The following is a 24,586-nucleotide window of genomic DNA, read 5'->3' on the forward strand; positions in this document are numbered from 1 at the left end:
GTGCAACGTAAAGAAAATCGTCTGTTAACACTATTATATCATTGTTGATAGGCAAGACTGCTGAATTTCAAGGAAGTGGCATCACCATGTTTTGCAACTTTTACATTTTCCTTTTTTTAATAAATATATTTGTAAAGTGCCACGTTATCCAAACAGAGACAACGCCGATGCTTCAAATATTCAACGAGGAAAGGTCCATAATCCCCTTTAAATCCCTTGAGCACATGGTATGTATGGGGATGAGATAGAAAGGGAGAGAGAGAGAGAGCGAGCGGTGGGAAAAACGCACGTAGTGTCTTCACCCAGTCGCATCATTGGCTGGCAGCACGTCATTGTGATTCATAGGTAACAACACAGAACCGGCTTCAGTCAGATGAACATCGGCAAACCGAGGAAAGATTAACACACCATCCAAGTTCTTCTTCAAAAGATGTAGATCCCTGGACAGCATCATCAGAAAACCTTAAATACTAAACTACGATAAGGTACGTACGTGACCGATGCTACTAAATATACCAACATGTGTCGGGGATAACGATTGGGTGGTTGTGCGCACGTTATAATGTCTGCGCGATGATGGGGGGATGCTGTGGTGGGCTTCAAAAGAGGTGTTGACTGAATTCCTCCGAGTTTGGTGAAGAGTAACAGGTTCTGGAAGGTTCGGTAATATATTAAAATGCATTTTAAAGCATCAAAGTATATTACAATGATATATTTTATCCAAGTATCATGCTAGATATAGCCCATAGAATGTAGCCGAATTAAAATCATACACTGGGCTATATAATGTACGTAGCTTATAACTGCGTATATAAACACACATGCCGATACTACGTTGTCAAACGTAGGATTTATAATCTTTAAAAAAATGATGTACAGTTTGTGCTACAGCGATTGCCTAAAACCCCGTTTGTAATTTTTAAGCGAAAATTATTGATTTACCGACGGCAGGTGGGTTTACAATACATGCGCAGTGTCCGCGCGTATGGATGGAGAAGGGTATGAAAGTCACGTTTGGCACGTAGACCAGAGAGCTCCGTTGCATCACTTCCACTTCATGCCAATGTTTAAACGAATGATGACAAATAATTCCTAGAATGAATGAATACTAGTATTTATGGGGTATTTAGTCTGGTGTATTTGGTGTATGGTCTATTTAGTAGACGCGTGAAGCGTGTTTAGCCCACATCTTGAGCTAATAGCACATGCGTCATTTATAACGGTACACAAAGTCAGTCTAAATGTTTTACCAAAGCCATTTATCCCCATTTAAAGCATCTTCAGTTGCTTTAAGACTCTTATATGTGAAAAGTAGCCTAAATCTGGGATGTTGATGTATTAGAAATCCTTATTTTTTTCTGAGAATACCAAACCTTGCGTTACTCATCAATCAACTGTGGTAATAATAATACAAATATATGAATAAACATAAGTAGCCGTTTTAATAAACATTTGTGTCGTTAGGGTGGTTAGTTGTTTAAACAAAATCTTTGGATACAGTCTTTACAAGTAATAAAACACCCAGCGTAAATCTGCTTGTCAAACACACTGACAGATTAGTATTAGCACGTGTTACTAGTTAGCATAGACAAGGCATGATCATAATTAATGAAGTAAAGCGACAACCAGCGGTGACCTGTTTCAGATAAACAATTCAGTGACCTTTCTATAACCTATACCCTTATAATCCACATAACATACATATTATTTAAATTGTAACACTACTTATGAGTTGATGCTTGTCATTTTAAAAAATGCTACGTGAGAAAATGTCAGGCTCTTAAATTAGGATAAATACCTTGGCTCTAGTAGGATACTTGCCCATTGGAGCTTTTATTATAGGTGTGTCCCGAAAAGCCTGCCCCCTAAAACCCTTATTAGGAGAAGTAGATATATGGGAAGCTCTACGCAGAGCAAGACACAAGCAGTTTGCAGGGACATTAGGCAAGGTAGGTTGTGTATATTCGTTGGTCAATTTATTTCCACTGCACATCAATGTTTTTGTGTAATGATTATTGATTATCCTTTTGTATCCTATGTCATTCATGATTGAAGTTTTGATAAGATTGTTCTAATACATAATCATTCATAAAACACTAATCTGCTATTGATCTATCTGTTTTTAGTTGAATTGTACTATTTCAATGGTTTTCATTAACATGTAGTTGGCATTTAGATGACTAGTTTTAGAATTTATATTTCTCTTTAAACTGAGAACAAGCAACTTGTTTGAAATAAGTATTGTGATGACTGAACATTGAATTAAAAGCATTGATTCATCTCTACAGGTTAATAAGTTACTGTCTTTTAAGCAGGTTAATATTATAAGACTAAACCTTTAGTTATTTTATGTTTGAATTAAAGCGATAGTTCATCCAAAAAAAATGGTCATTTACTCACTCGGGTTGTTGTGGTTGTCACAAACCTGTATAACTTTCTTTGTCCTTTGTTCAGCAGAACAAAAATTTTTATACAGGTTTGTAACCACAACAACTAAACTATCCCTTAAAGCTGGTTTGTTATCAGTGTTGCAGAAAGGGTAAAAATAAGGAATGAAATAACAAGCAATATCTTACAGTAGGGTAGTTATCGACGTGTTCTGGCAGCACCTATTGAGTAATCGTTGAGAAACGGAGAGACAACATGAGAGTTACTCTGAACTAAAGTTACAGACACTGGTGAAACTGAATATAAATGACTTGTAAATTGTTGTGGCAAGGATTACGTATAACACGTTGCATCCAGAAATAAAGATATGAGTGACCGGTGCAGATAGAAGATATGTACTTCTTGGCAAGAACATGACATGGAGGGTGTAAATACAGGATGCCAAGCAAGTGGAACAGTTCTTTCTGTACAGGGCCATTCAGAAAACAAGCTATATAAACCACATGTTTAATAGTTCGTCAGATAATATACTTGTACATTTTATAGTCAAGTTGTGTTATTTATTTGTGATGCTTTCTGTTTTCCATGTAGTTTGAAATCTGACCCGTGTTCGGCATCATGGGCGGTGTGGCAATCGACAATGATGACAGTGGCATCAAGGCACCCGATGGAGGTTGGGGTTGGGCTGTCCTTTTCGGAGGCTTCGTTATTACTGGCTTCTCCTATGCATTCCCCAAAGCGGTCAGTGTCTTTTTCAAAGAGCTCATCCGGGAATTTGGAGTGGGCTACAGCGACTGTGCTTGGATCTCCTCCATCCTTTTAGCAATGCTTTATGGCTCTGGTATGTTTGCCTCATTCATCTCTTGTAAAGCGAGTGCAAGTAAGCATAGCAGGATTATCTGTTTGCATTGCATATGAATAGGCCACAATGCAAAAATCTTGCTGTCTTATGGAAAAACACAGTAACTTTCACCTATGCAAAGTTATATTTTTCTGTAACCTAATGTGATGCATGCTAATGCTGGTTTGTTTGCTGCAGGGCCTATATGTAGCATCTTGGTGAACCGTTTTGGGTGTCGCCCCGTGATGATGGTGGGTGGCTTGTTCGCCTCACTGGGAATGATTCTGGCATCATTTGCAACCAGCATTATCCATATTTATATCTGCACTGGAGTCATAACGGGTGAGTATTGACTTATAAACTGCATTTTACCACCGTAAAATACCTCAATAATGCATGACATTGTTGGTTTCACTGCAGGTTTGGGTCTTGCCCTGAACTTCCAGCCGTCACTTATCATGCTGAACAGATACTTCAGTGAGAGACGACCCTTGGCTAACGGACTGGCTGCTGCTGGAAGTCCTGTGGCCTTGTGTTGTTTGTCTCCTCTTGGTCAGGTTCTTCAGTACAACTATGGTTGGCGTGGAGGCTTTCTCATCCTCGGAGGTCTGCTGTTGAATTGCTGTGCATGTGGGGCCCTCATGAGACCCTTAACCGGTCCCAAAAAGCCTGAAGTGGATGCTCCCGAAAAAGCGGCTAAAGCGAAACCAAAAGCCAAACTTCTTGATTTCACAGTCTTCAAAGATCGGGGTTTTGTGATTTACACAGTGGCTGCGGCTGTTATGGTACTTGGTCTATTCGTACCTCCTGTGTTTGTGGTCAGTTACGCAAAGGAATTGGGCAATGAGGACACCAAGTCTGCTTTGCTGCTCACCATCCTGGGGTTCGTCGACATCTTCGCCAGGCCCACGTGCGGCGTCATCGCTGGACTCAAGTGGGTGCGTCCACGATGCGTGTATCTTTTCAGTTTCGCAATGCTCTTCAATGGCATCACCGATCTTGTCGGCTCCTTTTCCAAAGACTATCCAGCTCTCGTGGGGTTCTGCATATTTTTTGGCATCTCCTATGGTATGGTTGGAGCCCTACAGTTTGAAGTGTTGATGACCATCGTTGGAACAGAGAAGTTTTCCAGCGCAATCGGCTTGGTGCTGTTAGTCGAAGCCTTTGCTGTGTTGGTGGGACCACCTGGAGCAGGTCAGTTCTTTTAGTTTGGTGTAAAAGCATTGATCATTAAACATGCAATGGGTTTAAAGATATATGAAAGACATGTAGGTGGAGTTCCTTTTAAATGAAATTGAAAAGAAAGGTCACATACCTTAACCTAAACCTTTGTTAGGGGTTACAAGGACAATCTATTTATATTACGCCAAATGGTTCCTAAAAAGCCCAGTGACCAAAGACGAATGTTCGGATAATAATAAATCCATTGACAGCTGTTGGTCATAGGTCACCAATTTTTTCTCTTAGTGACCGTTAGATGTCCATCACAATGGTTTGCCAATCCATAAAAAGTGATGTCACATCTGTTCTCTCATTTCACAGGTCGCCTGCTGGACTACACAAAGAACTACCAGTTTGTTTTCCTGCTGGCAGGGTGTGAGGTGGTTGTCTCTGCAATTGTGATTTTCATCGGTAACATGCTCTTCATCAAGAAAAAGCCCCAACATCCTGACCCTCCAGCCAAGATGGAGATGGCCATTACTGATGCGGAGATGGAGGAGCTCAACAAAGCAGCACCGCAGGAACCAGACAACAAAGGTGATGGTGAGACTGGGAATGAGCAAGCGGTCGAACCGGGCATTCAGGAAAGCCCAAAACCTGAGGATAACAAGGTTAAAGAGTCAGAAAGCGCAGGCGTGGACTCTGCAGAGCTTGAAGTTTCCAAAAAGTTGACTGAAGCAAATGGTGTCATTGTAGAACCCGAATCTTCCCTCTGAAGAAAGTAGTAGAACAACATATGTGACAACCTTCTCTATAGGGCCCATGAACACGCTTGGTCGGTGAAATCAAAGTGTTAAACTCTTATAGATGTTTGATGTTAGGTATGCTTTTCTGTATCATGCTTTGAGTGTGGCTCTCAATTGGGTACAGAGAGCTGCTTTCAGATCTGCTTTGCAGTTCAGATATAGCACATGCATTTAGACAGAGCAATTTTTTTTGAAAGGCCTGTCCCTGCCATGTATGCTAACGTTGCAGGATATCGTACACATTTTTTAAGGAGTATAATTTTATTTATTTTTATGGTGATCCAGAGATTTTAAAATGTTTAGGAGAGTATTTTTAAATCTAGAAAATTGTACTTCAGTGGCACCAAATGTTATACACTCCACAATACGCACCAGCATTTTACTGCTTTGTGGCGCATACTGTTTGCTTATGTGAGTTGTTTGTAGTAATCTGATCTGCTGTAACGTTTCAAACTGGTCCTAAGGATCACACATTTATTTATTTTCCGTTGTATCAAAGTCCCGTGTTTCAAACAAATACAGACTTGCAAAGAGTTTTAAATGCAACAATGTAAGCTGTTTTGTTATGAAACATGGGATCCTAGTTCTAGTCTCTTTAAATTGTACACTTAAATGCGTGTTTTGACAATGTACAAAATTCAGATATGCATTTAAAAGTGTTTGTGTAGTGTTTCAATTGATACAGAATAGTTGTTGGAGTAAGCTTCCATATTTTTGTAGGTTGTTTTTATTATGTTTTATTGAGAATAGACAAAATGTTAATATTAGTTGGTAGTCACTTTTGTTTTATTCATCTAAATGACCAACTGCATCATTCACCGGGATAGGACCATTTGGTGCGCTTGTATGTGTGCAATGTCTGTTATGTAACATTTATTTTTAGTTCAGTATGTATGGACTGTTCATTGAGCACTCTTTTGAAAGGCAAACATCAGTATGATAACAATTGTGAAGGTACAGATTGCTGTTAATCCCAGCAGTTTGTGGGTAGGGACCCTCTTCTAATTTTTTTTTGTACTAAAGACACATATGTTTGGTTGTGCCTTAAGTCTGATTTGTAGCCATAATTTAGTTCTAGTAATAAATGGCATCCCATCCCTCTCCAATGAGTCTTGTTTGTATTTTTGTCTTTTAAGCACATTTGTGCATTTTCACTGTGTATTTAAAATGCATAAATATGCTGTTTGGATTTGATCTATGAGTAAACTGCATAGTCCTCTTTTTGTTTTTTTTGTTTTTTTTTTAATCTGGAAGCATAATTGGAACTTTAAGTAATCATTAAAAACTGAAGAATGAACTGGTCACAGTGTTTACCCTATATATATACACTAGTCAACATTTGAAGTGGATCAAAACCTTTTCTAAAAGTTTTCTTAAAACCAATATCCAATACCCGTTCTTGTTTTAGGACAAATTTGGTGAATGTTTTTGATCCACTTCAAATGTTGACTACTATATATATATATATATATATATTAGTAAATCCAGAAAGGTGGAACTCGGGCAAGTCACAAATCCTATTAGCATTGGATTTGCGTAGTATTTTGAGTTCAGTGCAGCTGGTGTCCATCTGTAAGTGAGTCTTAACGCCATAAACCAGGGGTGCTCAATCCTGCTGCTGTAGGTTTACCTTCTGAAGCGTACAGTGGCAAGAAAAAGTATGTGAACCCCTAGAAATGAACTGGTTTTCTACTGTGATCTGATCTAGGTCACAACAATAGACAAACACTGTGCATAAACTTTACAACACAAATAATTCTAGTTTCTTGTCTTGTCTGTCTTGACCTGCACATATTTCAGAAGGAATTTTTACCCATTCCCTTTACAAAACCACTTTAGACACATTTGTAGTATGTCTGTTGTGAACCACTCTCTTAAGGTCATTCCACAGGTTAAGGTCTGGGCTTTGTCTAGGCCACTGCAAATAGTGTATTTAGTTTTTCTTAAAGGTGTAGCGAAGGATTTTCTCGAATTTTAGAAAAGAACCGCCTTCAACTGGCAGACAACATTGTCCTGTAGGATATTGGCAAGATGGCAAGTGGTCCAGGCCGTGAGGCAGCAAAGCATGCCCAAATCATAACGTTCACCGTGCCTGTTCAGAGACTTATGTATGGTAGACTTATGAACAGAAACATGTACTAGTTCCAATAATGTCATTAAAGGACAAGTTCGGTATTTTAGACTTAAAGCCCTGATTTCAGATTGTTTATGGTGAAATAGAATGGTTTTGACTGAAATTTCGACATTTTTGGCTGCCCTGAGAATTTTCGCATGTTTGTGTTCCAGCTCAGACCTCTACAATGGGTTTAATGGTGCACTGGAACAATCCTTCCTAAAATGCATTAAACTTTCGTTTACAAAGACGTGAAACTCACCGAGATGTCAGGGGTGTTCACTAGTATGCTCACACAAAAATCGCTCCAAAAGACGCATTCCAACAGGTTTTATCGTAGTTTTTACCAACTCCATTGACTTGTATTAGTTGTGCTGTGAGGTACGGTATTACTCCGCGCCGGGAACTTTGTTTCTATTCTTGCAATTGGCAAAGGCGGATTAGCGCCACCACCTGGGCTGGAGTGTCTATTATTCAAGCTCTAAGCGGAAGAATGTACGGGTGTGAGGCGTTTGGAAAAATAGGTCCACAAGTTAACAACGAATGCTAAAACAGCTGATGGAAAGCATCTTTTGTAGCGATTTTTGTGTGAGCATATCAGTGAACACCCCTGACCACTCGGTGAGTTTCACGTCTTTGTAAACAAAAGTTTAATGGATTTTAGGAAGGATTGTTCCAGTGCACCATTAAACCCATTGTAGAGGTCTGAGCTGGAACACAAACACGCGAAAATTCTCAGGGCAGCCGAAAATGTCGAAATTTCAGTCAAAACCATTCTATTTCACCATAAACAATCTGAAAACAGGGCTTTAAGTCTAAAATACCGAACTTGTCCTTTAAGCCTTTAGCTGTTAATCGTGGGTTCATCTTTATTGTGTATTCTGTGTTGGAAGTCATCTTGGCTGTGCGCCCACTTCTAGGAAGGGTAGCTAGCTACAGTAGTAAACTGTCTCCATTTTTTGGCCGTCGACTGATGGATGTTTAAACATTTTGGGATCGTTTTGAATCCATTTTCATCCTTATGGAGTGTAACAACTCTTGATCGGATATTTTTAGAGAGCTCCTCCTTGCGAGGCATGGTTCATAAAAAACTGATTCTTCTTTAAGGAAAGCAATCTTAAAATGTTTAAGTGTCTTTCTTATCAATCAAACTATCAATAAACCACACATTTTAGTAAGCAATAAGGTACGAGAGGCTGTGCTGTATCGTGAATAAGTAACGGCTGAAGGGCGTTGTTAGGCACGACGCGATCAAGAGTTGATTCACACCAGCCGCGGAAGAGGCGGCAAGCGCGGATGATTTACATGTTAAGTCAATGCAAACACGCGATTAGGCATCCTGCGGCGCGGTACACACGGTAGCCGCGGCGCGGATGTCGCGGAACGCGCGGAAGGCGCGAGGCGTTCCGCGAGTTCCGCGCGAATTGAGCGTTGCCGCGGGAAACGCGCGAGTTCAAAAATCTGAACTTTGGCGGAATTCCGCGCCGCGTTAACCAATCAGGAGCTTGCTGTAGTAGTGACGTGATTACAGAAAGCGAGCGGAGTGGTGTAGTCTCCGCAGAGTCGCAGAAGCCCCTCCCATGACGCGGATTTCCGCGTGAATTTCTCGAATGACTAGAATTTCACGCGCGGCGTTCACGTGCGGATTAAGCGAGTAAACTCAAAATGTTCAAGCGGCAAACTGGACGCGGTTCACGCGTTTTTGCCGCCTCTTCCGCGGCTGGTGTGAACCTACAGTACACTCCATAAGGATGAAAATGGATGTGAACAAAAATGTGTTCCAATCACTGATCTATGTGTAATATGCAAGAAAGCTCAAATAAAAACAACAAACCGATATGTGGTTGCTAAGGGTGTTGCTAAGGGCGCAGTGATAAACAGACCCGTTGGGTGAAGTGGGAAGAGGATTGGAACTAATCGTTTTATAAACTCGTTTTATTTCTGACACAAATTAGCTTCCATCAAAGATTAGTCTATGGGTTCACTTACATTTTCCTTCATGTGTGTTTGTCCATTTTTTGACCTAGATAAGGATTAGATCGCATTTTATGGCAAATCACTTTAGAAAACCTGTTTCTTATGGGTCACATACTTTTTCTTGCAATTTTATGTATTATCCAGACACACATAAGCAGTCGATCAGACGGAACGCGTTTGTAGCGGTTAAAACGCGAGGCGGACCACAGATACAGCTGTCCTGTCAATCAAACATTGAAGCGTGAACGCTCTTGAAACTTGGTTGACTGTTAACTAAAATAATACCAGAAACGTTAAAAGAGGACACTTGCACTGACCTTTATCGAGGGTGAGAGGTGTAAAGTGACTGCAGTCTTCGGTTACAACTGTAAACACCACAACGGAAGGCCCGCCTCTCCCCTCATTCGATTGGACAATGGAAAAACCGCGAGTGACGTCGGGCGTCATGAACGCGTTTGTATGATCCGCCCCTAATGTACTGCCTGAAATTTTCAAAGTTCAGGTGTTTTATCATGGTTGGATCTGTATTCTGCAGGAAAGAAAAATCTCCAGGAGCAAGACACATAAGCAGTGGGCCACTTGTGGATATTTATTTTTTTACCATTGGTCAATCCTACTTTTCAGTTTTTCAACCAGTGGCCTGTTGCATTAACATAACCGGTGTGTTAAGACCGTGTCTTAAGAACTAGTCTGACTAACTAGCAATTAGTTAGGGTTAATCAATTGTTTGGTTATTTTTTTAACGAATACACATCTGTGTAGTCGTGCTGAGCTATTTTATTTGAGTGTGGGGGAGGGCAAAGGTGGCCTCGAGGTGAAAAGATTGAGAACCACTTTAGACACATACAGTGATCTTTAACACCACCACGTGCAGAAGACCTGACCGTACAAAAATAGGATACAGTAACACAGAGGCCTTAAACCTTTTCAGGTCAAGGACCCCTTTATGGAAAGAGAGGAGCATGCAGGGCCCCCCAGTGCATGTATCAAATAATGGCTCTACATACTTTGTTTCTTACTGTTACGTTACAAAGACTTTAAATGTAAAAAAAATTATACACAGATACTTAAAATACAACACATTTAAAATGTACTGAATAGACTTTAATGGGGTAACCTTAGAGTGGGGTCGAAAATTGACGTCTCCATTTCTCAAATCACTCTCGCGGTACCTTGACGTCATCCTCCTGTCGGTTCTTGCAGCGCCACAATGAAGTCGAACTGACAAAATCATTTTAATTTTTATATTTTATATGAGAACCTTTTTCAATCAGGTTGTCATTTCTATTAATAAACATATATTTTGTTGGATGCCTTACTTTCATAAAAAAAAATCTAACTATTATTTTGAGGACCCCCATTGAAGACCCTTAACAGCAATTCTGAAAAAAGCAAACTATAGATTCAAAATATTTTTATAGACCGATTTGTAAACTTAAGACTTTAAAACCCAAGTAAAAAGAAGTCAAATGATTGCAACACAAGCAAATACAAGTAATTCATTTATTTACATGGTTTAAAATACACAAATACGGTGGTAATACAAATTGTTACAGGACTGACAAATTGGCATGACTTCCACAAAAGTGTGTGGTGCCCAAAACAGCCATGGGCTTAAGAGAGGGAAAATTAGATGGAAAACTTCACCCGGGAAGACGCCAAAGTCCCCTTAACAGATGATGTGAGAACAGTAAACAAATGACCAGACCAGCTTTCAAGGTGCATTAGAAAAGCCACATCAGTGCTGGAATAATTCTTAAAAGAGGGCAGAGTAAGACTTCTTTGATTTGTTTCCATTCAACCATTGCAATCTGTTTAATCAATCAAAACAATCACTTCCGTAACACCACCTAGACACATCAGGACTCACGCAAGAACACTTGCATCCACATTATTCTATGCTGAATACACCCAACCTTTTTAAACACGTGTCGTGTAGCACTTCAAAACATGGTCTTCATTCGTGAATCAAACCGGCAAAGAGTCAAAGTTCAAGTTTTGAGTGTATGAAACCCCCCAATGTCTGGCACTTCATTTTAGTGGCTTTATGAAAAAGTGGAATAAAAAGAATATGTGATAAATTTCAGACTCAAACAATCTCTGGCAATTTCATAGTCTTTCTAAAGTGTAGCATGGAAACATTTACACAAATATTTTACAGTTATTTCACAGCTTAGAAACAAAAGACACACAATAATGGGGGAGGGCAATATTGTACAGCTAGAGATCAATAGAGCAAACAAACCGGTGAGGTTTACAGGGTCAATTTGTTAAGAATGATGCTGGCCCCTGCTTCCCCGTGGAAAAGGAACCTGTATGAGCTCACCAGTTACGAAGGGCTATTAAAATGTATAGTAAAAAATAAATACACAAGAGTAAATAAAAAAATTTAAGTGAACCCAATACAACGCCACCAGACAAACGTGTCTGTTAGGCAGGTTAAAATACAAAAGAAAACCCAGTATGCAAAGAAACAGAGACTCGTTTTAACCATACAGACAATACATTAGCCTCAACTAAGAGGAGCCTGAATCAGAGAAAGTTGTGCAGCACTGGATGTATGGAGCGTTACTGTGAAGGAAGGACACAATGATGGCAAGGTGCGGTGTGGGTGGCTGATCCAGTCTCTGATTGGTCAACCTAATGATGATTTTCCAACAGGCCTTAGGCTCTCATGTCCACAAGAACATTTATAAAGTAAAGAAAAAATAAGAATAGAGAGAGAGAGAAAGAGAGAGAGAAATACAGAGAGAGCCTGTAAGCAAAGAGGTCAGGTTGGTTCTACACCATTTTGGTTTCGTCAACAGAAGAGAAGAGACTGACTGCCCTATCTATTAGCTGATGGTGGAGAGCTGTCAATCAGCCATGTGTAGTTAGGCTTCCCATTGTGCTCCATATTGCAAGTGGAGGCATTTGGGACATGGAGACAATCTGTAACAAAAAGTGAAACGGAAATAAAACAACTTTAAAAAAAGAATAAAAGGCATTTGGAGAAGAAAAGCCTGTACTGCATTAAGCATTAGCAATGGATAAGGAGATGAAATATTTCATTTTCAGCCAGTTGATCTCACCTGGTGCACCTGCCTTCACACAAGGGCTTGACAAACTACTTGCCGTGGTGATCGAAAGGAATGCTATTCTGAAGTAAAAAAAAGAAAAAGAACATTAAAGCTTTTTCAGTCCCACAACAGGCATTTGCGGATTGACATTTTACTTAAACCATCTATGTGTGCTACAAAGAGACCAAGAAATGTAAAATGTAAGCTTGTGGTGTCCTAGAAAAGCCTAATAAGCAGATTTAATTTTAAGAATATTATAATCTATAATAATCTTTAAGTATATTTAACATTATAATTAAGGATAATAGTCATCTCACAAGATGAAATATAGCTGCAAGCAGCAATGACGGGCTCAAGCAAGACGGCTCCACACATGGAGGTTCTCAAAAAACAATGCACAGGCACATGCTGCCCTACAAAGGCAAAAGACCGTAACTTGCTAAAGTGTGATCTTGCAAATTAGGGTCTTTTGTCTTTGTGAGGCAGCATGCATTTAAAGGTGGGGTGCATGATCTCTGAATGTCAATGTTGATATTTGAAGTAAGGATGGGCACTAGTACTCGATTGCTCGAGTACTCGAACGTGGCATCGATGATCGATCAAGAAAACGATGATCATGTGGGTTTATTTATTTATTGTGGTTATGGCGGCATATGGATGTCTGGTTAGCGTTACAAGCGCCTGTGGTAGTAAAGACTGGGTCTGGAGATGTGTGTTTGACGTCGTGTTTAGCTACGCAGACCGGCGTATGACATAACATTACCATGCTTGATTCAAAAACAAACAGATATTTCCGCGCACCGCCACGCGGCAACCCGCCGATCTCGCGAAGCCGGCCACACCTCACATCACTGATCACTATGGTTTAAAAGGATGCCGTAATTTTCGGAAATACAGTCGGTCAGGCGCAAAATGTACAGCACCGTCAAAAGTTCAATGGATTATCATCTTATATTTAAACATCAAATGCCAAGAGATACCAGAGAGCCATCCGAGCATATACATTACATCTTGACTGAGAACAGGTAAGGTGATGACACCACACGACACAGCTAATCGCAAAAATGATAGCAAAACACTTAAAGCTGCTTAATGTTATGAAGCTTGTGCTTTGACTGGACGTGTTTAAAAGTGCGCTGTTATGGTGCACGTCCACAACGGGAGTTAAACTTTCTGTACATAACTTAGTTGAAGTCTTGCATTTTGTGCAGATATATGTTGTTTAATCCATTTATGTTGTATAAAAGCTTAATATTATGTAGAGTGCGTCATATAGAAAGCGCTTCAGTTTGTGTTTATTAACCCTTTGGTTTCACTTCATCACGCAGCTTTTCCTGTAAGAGGTTTCTGTTAAAAACATTTAATTCATTAAGACTCTAGTATGTGTTCATTGTTCTATTTTCATTTTCACCATGACGTATACGCCCCGCCCCTTTGATTGCCCCGCCCCCAGTTAATAGAGTACTCGTTCTTCAGACCTATGGATTAATCGAAATGAAAAAATTAGATAAATGCCCATCCCTAATTTGAAGTCACCTAATCAAACATGCCCCTACCCCAATAGAATCTGGACCTTGTTTTGATAGACCCACCCCAGACATACGCAACCCAGGCAACGATGTCTGTTAGTAGACATGCCCTTACTGGCTACAAGTGTGTTTTGGTACTCGGCCCGAATCCCTTTTCCAAAGCGTTTTTAAAAAGCATGCACCCTGCCTTTAAGGGGTGGTTTCATATTAGGTTCGATTGCCTGGTCCGAACCAGAATTTGATTGCCCCTCCCTCACTCTTCCTCCGGCAATTTCGGGTCACGTTATAATATTTTGTTCTGAACTGCGGTACACTTGCGTCATCAACGTGCTATACGTAAATAGAAATGGACTACTTCAAATGATGCTGTAAGTGACACTTTCTGTTACCCACTGATGGATCGGTGTAAATAGATCACATTGATGTGGTCTATAACCAAACATACAGCTCAAGGTTAATGTAAATCACTCAATGTATGCAATAGATATCATTTCTTCATATTGCCTTGCAATGACAAGACCATGTTTTACATCCTTTTGTACAGGCGCATTGGTGATGACATGAGATTAACGCAAGTAAACTGGTGTTTGATAAAATCAAGTCAGTGTGAAACCAACCCAACACTGCGGAGGGCGTCGGGAACATTCACACTCGAGCTCAGACTGCAGCAAACGAGCCCAGTCTATAAACACCAAGCATGTGATTGATTTGAAGAAAACCGGAAGTAAAGCTCTCTTATAACATCGTAATGCTAAGTTCGTGGCTTTTATTTGGATTTGTTTTGGACGCTTGTGCCACTTAGACGTTCACGTAACCATGCCTGGCGCATCAGAAGGTTTTTACGAAAGCAGATGAAGTTGTATGATTGTTGCGCAATTGAGGTTTCGCCGTTTGAACGACGTTCTGCTACGTTTCGCGCTAACCAATTCCAAGTAAACCGCGCCCGAGCCCACCTCTGCAACCGGGCCAGGGTGCGATTAACCAAACCGCGCCGAGGCACGGTACGGAGCGACCACACTAGTCAACTGACCCAAGCTTTGGGGTTCAAACACGCTCGGGCGCATTTTGGTTTGGACAGTGCGAGTACGCTCTGAAACTGCAATTTGGACCTTTCAAACATTTATACCCCTTTGAAGGGCACTATATGGAGAAAATCCTTTTATGCTTTCCCGGAAAAACCTGAACTTCTTTTTTAACTAAGGAAATAAAGATATATACACATCTTAGATGATGTGGGGATGAGTAAATTATAGTTTTAAAGTGAACTACTCCTTTAAGAATTTGACTGGTCAGCATGTGCAGAAGGCTGAGGTGGGCAAGTGGGTCTGGTTATACCTGTGATGTGGACATGCGTGAAGTGTCTTGCCGTCCCGTCAGGTCCGAGGATGACACGTTCACTGGAGCGCCGCGATGAAGCCGCATGCTGACCTTCCGCTCGCGCTCCATGCCAGTGACTGGTCTCGGTGAGGATGTGTTTGCTTTATGAGACAGCAGGAAGCAAAAGCTTTATGACAGGCTACATAAACATTTGTCTGACAAGAGACCGATGTATGCGCTTACCTGTGTGAGAGGTGGGTGTGAGTGGGGTGGGAGGAGCTCCATCCTGCGTGGGGCGGGGTCTTCCTGAGGCTGCGGGGACACCTCGAGCAGCAGGATTCCTGCTATGCCTCATCCGCTCATCCCTCTCTCTCCTCTCATGCTCTGCGTCCTCTGCTGTGCGGTTGGCACCCTAAAAAAAGAGAGAATTGGAGATATGCATAATTTTGTCCTAAAAGTAGTACATTTACTTACAATGTAACTTAAGATTGAGATTATGTTCAGTGCATGCAAGCAAAACTGAATAACCCACATGCATATTTCAAAAACAACCCCATGAGCATGCTAACATAATATACTTACAAACTTTAGCATGTTCCAATCAAACACGTAGTCGTATGAAAAGCCCTGTCTGTGGAATAGATTCCTGAAGAGCTGCCTCAAATACGAATAGTCTGGCTTGTCATCAAATCGAAGCGACCGACAGAAGTTGAGGTATGTGGCAAATTCAGCTAAAGAGCAAATAAACATACATTACAATCTGGCTATGACAATCAACTCAGCATGAGCTTTATCAAAGAATTGCTAAAATGACATATCAAGGCTTGTACATACATGGGTAGCCCTTGCAGAGAACTTCAATGGGGGTGGACATTTTTTTCTCGCTAATACGCTCATACTTCTGTCTCTTGGTGGCGGCTTTAAGTCCCTGCCAAGGCAGCGAGCCCAAGTTAAAATACATGAGCACATAGCCGAGAGACTCTAGGTCATCACGCCGAGATTGCTCTGTAAAAACAGACACATAAGAATCTATTTATTAAAACTTACATGGAGCATGGGGGAAAAAAACGTAAGCTGAACATCACTGTACCCATTCAAGAATGAATATGTAATGTAATGTATAACATCTGCACAAAATCTTCCATGGAAAATGGCAAAAATATATGCATTCAAGCATGAGCACACAATGACGTCATATACAACCAGCAGACTAACAGGAAGAAAAAATTGTTAAAGTTGTCAAATCACTTGTAAATCAAAACATTACATTGGTATGATTCTGGGTCAGAAGCTTAAACTGCACATCTAAAAAAAACAATCATATTCGAGTAAAAACAACTAAATTCAATTTATTCGTCAAAATTGAAAATATAAAAAAAACAGGAAGTAATATAATCAAAGACAAATGCAAGCAAAGACAATGCATTTACCAAATTCATAACCAGATGTCAATTATTAAAGTCCCAAAGAAATCAAAACAGACTATTCTTATTTTTTTAATGTAATATTGCGGTGTTTATTGCTAACAATTTATCCGTGTAGGCCAATATATAATGTGTGAAAAAAATGCCCACTTTTCTATATCCAATCAAACCACAGTGGAAAACAAAAGCCACGCCTACTATTTCCCTCGTGATATTCCGTTTCACCCGAAAATACATCACAACACGGAAGTCAATCCTGACTTCCAGTTCACGCTTAATGTGATGATTGTGTGCAAAAAAACAGATCAAAAGGTATCAATTTAAAATATTTATCATTTGAGGCATAACCCATTTTACTTTGTAAAAAAATTAGCAGGCAGTATACATGTATACAAGCTAGGGCTGTGTATCGGCTAATACAAGCAATACATTGGGAACAGAAAGTATGTAAGTGTTCTTACCAATGCCAAGATGCGTGTTGATGGATGCATAGCGTGCAGTGCCTGTGAGGTTCTTGTTCTCACGATAGGGAATGTGCTGGTGTGTCCGTGCATCACGGTATTTCTTGGCCAGACCGAAGTCAATGATGTAGACCAGGTTGCCTTTCTTCCCCAGGCCCATTAGAAAGTTGTCAGGCTTTACATCTCTGTGAATGAAGTTCTTGGAGTGGATGTACTCGATGCGGCTTATCTACACAGTTGTGAAAAGACATTTCATTACAGTCTAATACTAATCCAAAAATTAAATCCCACCATTTGTGTTTGGAGACTACAAACAGTTTTGGTCACTTGACCTATATTCTCACAAAATTTGGAATTTACTTTTAATTATGATTCTTTAGGACATACCATCTGATCAGCCAAAAGAAGGACGGTTTTTAGGCTGAACTTCCTGGAGCAGAAATTAAAAAGATCCTCCAGACTTGGGCCCAGCAGCTCCATGACCATCACATTATAATCTCCTTCTGCACCACACCACTTGATGATAGGAATGCCAACTGCAAGGAGAACCCACGCACACAAATCACACATGGTGGTGTGTTTAAACGAACGGCAATGTTTAATTGATCATAAAGATTTATTGAACCCCTGATTTACAGACTGTTCTCATTACCTCCACCCTGCATCATCTTGTAAATCTTGCTCTCGATGTGGAGCTGTGGGTGTTTGGTCTTCACACATTCCAATTTGATGGCCACTTCCTCTCCAACAGAAATATCAGTGCCTAGGGCAGATCAAGAAACATACTCATTAAAACATCAGATAGTACAAACTGACACCACTGTAAATCATAATAAACAGACCTTTATATTTGTTGCACATATGTTCTTTAGGGGTCACAGATGTTTTGTAGAAGTTCAAGAATGAAAACTATGTCATTTACAAACACTCATATCCATGTTATGACCAATATGACTTGCTTTATGGAACACAAAACAGAAATTTGGCAGAATGCAGAGATTTCCCCAGTTTATCAATGAATGACTGTTAATCTCCAAGATTATTTAATGTGATTCACATCTGCATTAAACACAGCCTAGTCTATGGAAGAATATTGGTAGCAATATGTAATTTGTAACGTAATATGCAATGACACAATGCAATATGGCAATGCATTTCTGTATTAAAATTTACATTTTCTTGCCAATATGTGCAATATTTGGTGCAAATAAAAAAAAATGCAATTTAATTTACATTTGCCATGTCTTTCACTAGTTTTGATATGCAATTTAAATACAGTTTTCATACGCTTACAAGTTGCAAAATTACAATGCATTACGCAAAATGATTAGATTTGTTTCACACGGTCAAGGATAAACTGAAGAAAAATAATAATTTTAATGCAATTTTACATTTAAAGGTGGGACACTGCATTTTCATTTACACACCATGCGATGGATATAGCAAATGTGTATTTAAAAATGCATTCTGAGTCGACCACGCCCCCACCCTGTCATTCATTGCACCAGGGCGGGGCCAGTATCCCCATTTAAGTACAGATATTTCAACAGCAAACATTTAATCACAGCTCAAATAAATATTGACTGCTTTAGTTGTTGTATTTTTAGTCATTACACCTTATCATTCAGATATGGTTTGTTTACATTTGTAATCCATTTCCATTTTAATTTTGCAACTTATAAAGTGTATAAAAATTGCATATTATAACTAGTGTAGGAAATTGCAAATATCAATCACAGTTTTGGTCACTTAACCTAAACATATGGGCATGGAAATGTCTATTCAAATACAGAAATGCATTGCCATTTTACACATTGTATATTAAATCTAAATTGAATATTGCTACCAATATTCTTTCATACAGTCTTTTAAAGCTGCTTGCCACAATATTAAATGGATCCGATGTATCAGAGCAGCAAATAGTGTAAGATCTTAACCGTAACCCTAATCTAAATATTGTTAACAGTTTCCATCCACCTATTTTTATGTGCATTTTATTACATAAAAAATAAAAACGCTGGGTAGAAACTCCTAGATACAAATAAATTCTAAAAATGTGCATTAAAAACTTATGCGCATGATTGACCTAGGCATGGGCCGGTATAAGATTCTGGCGGTATGATAACCTTTAGCAAAAATACCACGGTTTCACGGTGTTGCGGTATTGCCATTGCAACACTAAAATGTGTTATTTTCAAATGCCAGGTACAATAAAGCCTTTAAATTATAATATGCTTTCAAAACATATATAATATTTTCGTAATATATATTAAATGTAAACATCAAATCAATCACATGACTTCATGATTTAATGAATTTTGTATAAACACAGCTCATACCTTGGAGACGGTATCACAGAACATTTTAGTGGTTTTGAAACCTTGACTGTTTTAAACCTCGGTATACCTTGAAACCGGTAATCGGCCCATGCCTAGATTGACCCGGATCAATTTTTAATGTAAAGAATAATTGACTAAGGGCCACTGAATTATTTGAAAAATAATGCACAACCAAGGTGGTAATGCATTATGTAAGGAATAATTGACGACGGGCTATTGAATTATAAGAAAATAATGCACACCCAAGGTGCAATGCAATGTTACACCGTGTGTGTACATTATTTTCAAATAATTCAAAGAAAAGTAATCAACAACCATGGAACGTTCTCAGTCAATCAAAATAAAGCATTCAACAGGCCCGTGGTATAATCAACCACGGAAAACATGCGCATGAACTACGATGGAAACACAACAGAATAAGTCCATAGATGCGCATCAAAAAGTCATGGGACTTGGCACGTTGGACGGCATAACTGGACTAACCAGCTTACAAAACTTAATCAACAGCATATAAATGGCAGTTTTGGAAGTTCTGAAATAAATAGATAAAGTGTGTCACCTTAATGGTCTGGTAATATTACTTTACAGGACTGTCTTACTTGACTGTCAACTCAAACAGCAGGAATCCACACCCAAAAGCAGATAACAGGTGTATAGTATTTCATCTGTGCACTGTGTGTGTGGCGATTATACACAAAAATGGGTAAATACAGTGGCTTTACGCTTTTCTTACTGAAAATTGTCAGTTATCAGGAAGTGATGATTTTGCCATCTTCAGCTCACTGGATGGAAACGCTGCTTTATTCTTAAATGTTTTATGCGATATTGCAATTATGCGCATAAGTCTAATACGAAAACATAGCTTATGTTCCAGTTATGTCATACTGTAAGCCACTACTCATATCGGACTTAACAGAAACTCGAAGACTTGTTCTGCAGGTTCCTAAGAAATTTTAAAACAAACAAACTGGCACCAAGAATGAGATTTTCTTGAGCTGTTAGTAAACAAACTCATTTCAAGCAAGTCTGGCGTAAACCCACATCATTATCATCAAACTATTGTCATTTAGTCTAAGAGCATATACAGTCAGTACTCCGTAAATACACTAAGATTATAAGAGGAACACTCTTCCAACACTGAGTGAGCAGGTTGAAACCCATCCCTGCCTATAAACTATGTAAATAACATAGTTTCTATCTTCATATCAGTTTTACAGCCATGATATACAAAGCCAAAATCAATGTTGCAAAAGAGGCCCCCCCTTCCAAAAAAAAAAGGAATAAAAAATAAGTTTCCAAAGGTGCGGGGCACACGCGTTATGATGAAAATTAAAATATTTTTATTTAAAACACTCAAATAAAACTTAATTTTGAAGCAACTATGACAGAAAATGAACACATACTACATTATTAATGAATTAAATGCTTTAACCTCTAACGGGAATAACTGCGTGATGAAGTGAAACTAAAGGGTTAATAAACACAAACTAAAGAAGATGTTGTAGAACGTCTGGCGAACGATGATTGATGGCACAAAAATTGTAAAAACTGATTATTTCCCACTATTAATTACATTATCTACAGCCCGGGATACACTGCACAATTATTGGCTGTCCCAGACGAAAGATTGCCATCGTGAAACAATCGTCACGATTTCTGTGATCGTGGCTCTTCATCGGTGGTCCCATGTTGTACAGTGAGAGAGATTCAAAGACAGCAGTTTTCCCGGTCTTGCGTTCATGGATGGCCTACGATAGTTTTCTGAGAATGTCAAAAATTCAGCATGATCAATGCACAGTGTGTTTGCTGCTACAACCTGCGTACTGGTATTTGTTTGCCCGCTGGCGGTGTGAAGAGCAAACTATTCCCCCGAGATGCACTTGACGGCCTTTTTTGCAGCATTTTTTTTACGACCTAGATAAGGCGGTATGGTTTCCCAGCTTAGGCGGGCCGCCCGAACTGAAAAGTGCTGCGGGAAACCCTGCAGTGGATAAAGGGCGATTTATAGTCGTAGGCTATCCGTAGCCTGTGCGTAGCTCTGCGTAGCCTGACGCGCACTTCACAAAATTTCTAACAGCGCGTCGGCTCTACTCGGACCGTAAGCGCTGTGATTGGTCCACCAGAACCCCTCCCGTCAGGTAAAAAAAAACTGCGTCATAGGTATTTCCATTTGAGACGGTGAAAACAAAGATGAGCCAAGTTGAGGAGTGATTTAACTCAAACTGAAACATAAGTCGCTGTTTATTTACTTCCATCATTGCTGGTCTTCTCAAATTATACACAACAAGTTGCTATTTCTTCTTCGTTTGTGGGTTAAATTGCTTAGCTTCTTCTTCTGTAACGACTTCTGCTGCTACTGTGGTTACACGCGTGATTACTGCCAACCAGCGGTTTTGCGTGTGTTTGCATGTCGACGTGGACGGCGACGCACAAGTATAAATGAAAACCGACGCGGAACCTACGCCGTAGGACCTACGCATGACTATAAATCGCCCTTAAGGTGTACAATGCAACCGAAGGCTCAATGAAATCCTAATTTTTGGTGCTAAAAGATTAGGAAGTTTTAGATGAGGTGTTAAATCAGACCATAAAATAAAAAGCCAAACCCGGAAACAACAAAGTTTGGTTATAAAAGGCCGGACAAATTAAAACCAGAACTGTAGATGAATGAGACATTCCTGGGTAATTCACACACCTGAGGCGCCCTATGATGCCAAGTGATGCAAGCATGGAACGTTCTAGGAATCTCAGGTAAAAAGGGAGAGGTAAATGTGACTGTTGAATGATTGCGTACATGAATGTGCATGAAATGCATTCACCTTCTGCAGCATTGCCTCACAATATTATCTGTATTATTCGAAAACACTTTTTTCATGGTCATTGGTCACATGTGAAATTGGGGGTGCAGTTATGAAACAGAAGTTACAGAGCAGATGGAGTTTACAATCTCACCACACCCACCAACCCTATTGCCACACAAGAGATTTAAACAAGTCTCTCTCAGCCTGACAGCTCTAAGATAAAGGACTCTTCAAAGTTTAACACAAGGTCATAATATGATGATCAAAGGCCCCTTGTAAACATTGCAGTGCTTGTTTATCAAAATTAAGAAAGCTGATTGGTTTTGAGCCTGATGAGCAGTTAAAAAGTTTGATTAAGTATTCAGCAGCCACAAGTTGACAATAATGTTTCATTCGATATAACAATGTTATTGAGGTCAGGGCGAAAAACCACAGCAAGAAATGAAGGACACCAGTTGTAAACTCCCTGTAACACATTCTGAATATGAGGATAAACTCAGGCATGTAATTTTAGTAAACAAGAAAAATTCATAATTCAACAATAAACAGTGGCTGAATGCCAGCAAGCTTTGAGACAGCCTATCTGAACAAAGAAACTACACTGAAATAATAAAAACTAACATAATGACCTAGTTTGGTTTCCCAACCCTTTATTTAAATAATATGTAACAAGGGCACCCTATTGTCATTGGTGTGATCTCTAAATGTCAGCCATAGATAACCAAATAATCAAGAACATCCTCATGTGAAACTGATGTCCTCTATGGAGCTAAAACCAAAAGTCCATCCGCCAAATAAATTAAAGGCATCCTCTGGTTACCATCTGTGTTACTCCTTGACAACAGTTTTGATCAATGCAAGTTTCACCAAGTGATCAGCAATGTGACTGAATCAAACATGAGGATTAACACAAACACTGGGAGCTTGATGTAGATTTACCAAACCGATTTCTATTGAATGCATTAGCTTCAAGCATGTCAATCAGTCCAGGTTGGTGTGTCCATCTAAACAAGCTGACTTAAAGCAGGTTTGGCCTTTTGGGTGTTTCATGCTTACAGTGAAACCTGTATGGACTGGTAAGGTTCATTTATACAGTAGTCCTACATAAGTCCTGACAAAACAGGTTCAGTGTTGTCAATTTGATGATGTCACTCATTTTGAATCCATAAAAACTCTCACTCTTACGTCAAAAGAAATATATTTTATGTTTACACGGAACATCGTGTAGTGTTTTATATTATACAGAGGTAACGTTTAACCATTAACTTATATAGCTTGTTTTAATCTGGAAGGAAACTTTATGTACCCAGCAAGTTCAATATAACGTTTCCACTGAAAATGCTTTAAACGTAGTCGTCAACACAAAACAAGATATGTTATTTCACATAAATGACATAAGAAAATAAACAATATAAGCAGAGCATAAGAGAAACTACTGAGCAAACCTCTGGAAAAGGACCAACGACATTTACAAATTTTGACACATACGTACAACATATATTAACACTGTCATTCTACTGACAGCTTTAGAGCAACAAAGTAGAAGTGTTTAGATGTATATATTTACCCAGATAGATGTCTCCAAATGATCCACTTCCTATTTTTCTGCCCAATCTGTATCTGTTTCCAACTCGTAGCTCCATCGTTGTTTACGGTTTCTCCCGAACGGGTCACTCGATTCTATTTCAAATAATTTGATAAAACCAGTCGCTGGCAGCCCTAAAATCAGTTTTACCTTAACAAACACACGTTATTTAAATATTACAATCCTTTATTGCGCTACGCGACCCCAACCCCCCCGAATCCCTGAGGAGAATTCCGATTCGTCCGACGGAGTTCACTTTTCACCATTCCTTTTATAATGTAAAAAAGCCTGAAATGCCACAATTTTGATATCAGGCGAAAGCTTAGAATGTGTAGATTATGCTCCTGGTGGTTTCATAATGGTTTTCCCCGAGTTTGAAGAAGATGGAGCTGGATTTTCACAGATGACCCCGTCGCTGTAATAAGGAACGTAGCTGTCACAGGCCTCAGCTCGTATCTCCTGTGTCGAACGCGAACGTAGAGATGTGACGTCACTTCCCCTTTGCAAGTTGGCAACGCCTCGCTCGCCACAGTCACGTGGAAGAAACGCTGGATGAGTTTCGTTAAGTCAGTGTCGATTATAATTTATTATGTGAATGTGTTTACCTCCGTCAGATATATTTTATTTAATATTGTGTGTTGGTAAACATAAAAAGCATTGTTTTCAATAACAGTATAAAGTAAATTGCCCATAAATTGGCATTGGTAAATTGGTAAATGCTTTGGAAGACTACATTTAAAACGAATAGTGATGTGGTGTCCCAGTGGTGACAGTAACGTTAATTG

General features: G+C 39.5%; 2 protein-coding genes across 4 annotated transcripts; one reads left to right on the plus strand and one right to left on the minus strand.

Annotated features, from left to right (window-relative positions):
• The first annotated feature begins 294 nt into the window (after positions 1-294).
• Positions 295-6,297, plus strand: slc16a3b (solute carrier family 16 member 3b). Of its 2 annotated transcripts, none has more exons than XM_065262413.2 (5): positions 295-485; positions 2,980-3,229; positions 3,428-3,571; positions 3,650-4,423; positions 4,772-6,297. In XM_065262413.2, exons 2-5 carry the CDS (start codon positions 3,007-3,009, stop codon positions 5,164-5,166), a joined length of 1,536 nt encoding a protein of 511 aa, XP_065118485.1. In that variant the 5' UTR covers positions 295-485; positions 2,980-3,006; the 3' UTR covers positions 5,167-6,297. The 2 variants fall into 2 exon arrangements, with proteins under 2 accessions (XP_065118485.1, XP_065118486.1); XM_065262414.2 differs by lacking the exon at positions 295-485 and adding an exon at positions 1,794-1,949.
• A 4,478-nt stretch (positions 6,298-10,775) lies between these two features.
• On the minus strand, positions 10,776-24,281 carry csnk1db (casein kinase 1, delta b). 2 transcript variants are annotated; one of them, XM_065262906.2, is made up of 10 exons: positions 23,784-24,280; positions 17,729-17,839; positions 17,464-17,612; positions 17,077-17,305; positions 16,026-16,196; positions 15,774-15,922; positions 15,435-15,603; positions 15,210-15,352; positions 12,358-12,425; positions 10,776-12,217 (listed from the first exon to the last, which is right to left on the minus strand). In XM_065262906.2, the coding sequence occupies exons 1-9, from the start codon at positions 23,857-23,859 to the stop codon at positions 12,393-12,395; spliced, it is 1,230 nt and encodes a 409-aa protein (XP_065118978.1). In that variant the 5' UTR covers positions 23,860-24,280; the 3' UTR covers positions 10,776-12,217; positions 12,358-12,392. The 2 variants fall into 2 exon arrangements, 1 of the variants encoding a protein (XP_065118978.1); XR_010530792.2 differs by lacking the exon at positions 15,210-15,352 and having other exon boundaries at positions 23,784-24,281.
• Positions 24,282-24,586: the final 305 nt, after the last annotated feature.

This window comes from Paramisgurnus dabryanus, chromosome 1 (genome assembly GCF_030506205.2).
Source record: "Paramisgurnus dabryanus chromosome 1, PD_genome_1.1, whole genome shotgun sequence".
In the NCBI taxonomy this organism is placed as follows: Eukaryota; Metazoa; Chordata; class Actinopteri; order Cypriniformes; family Cobitidae; genus Paramisgurnus; species Paramisgurnus dabryanus.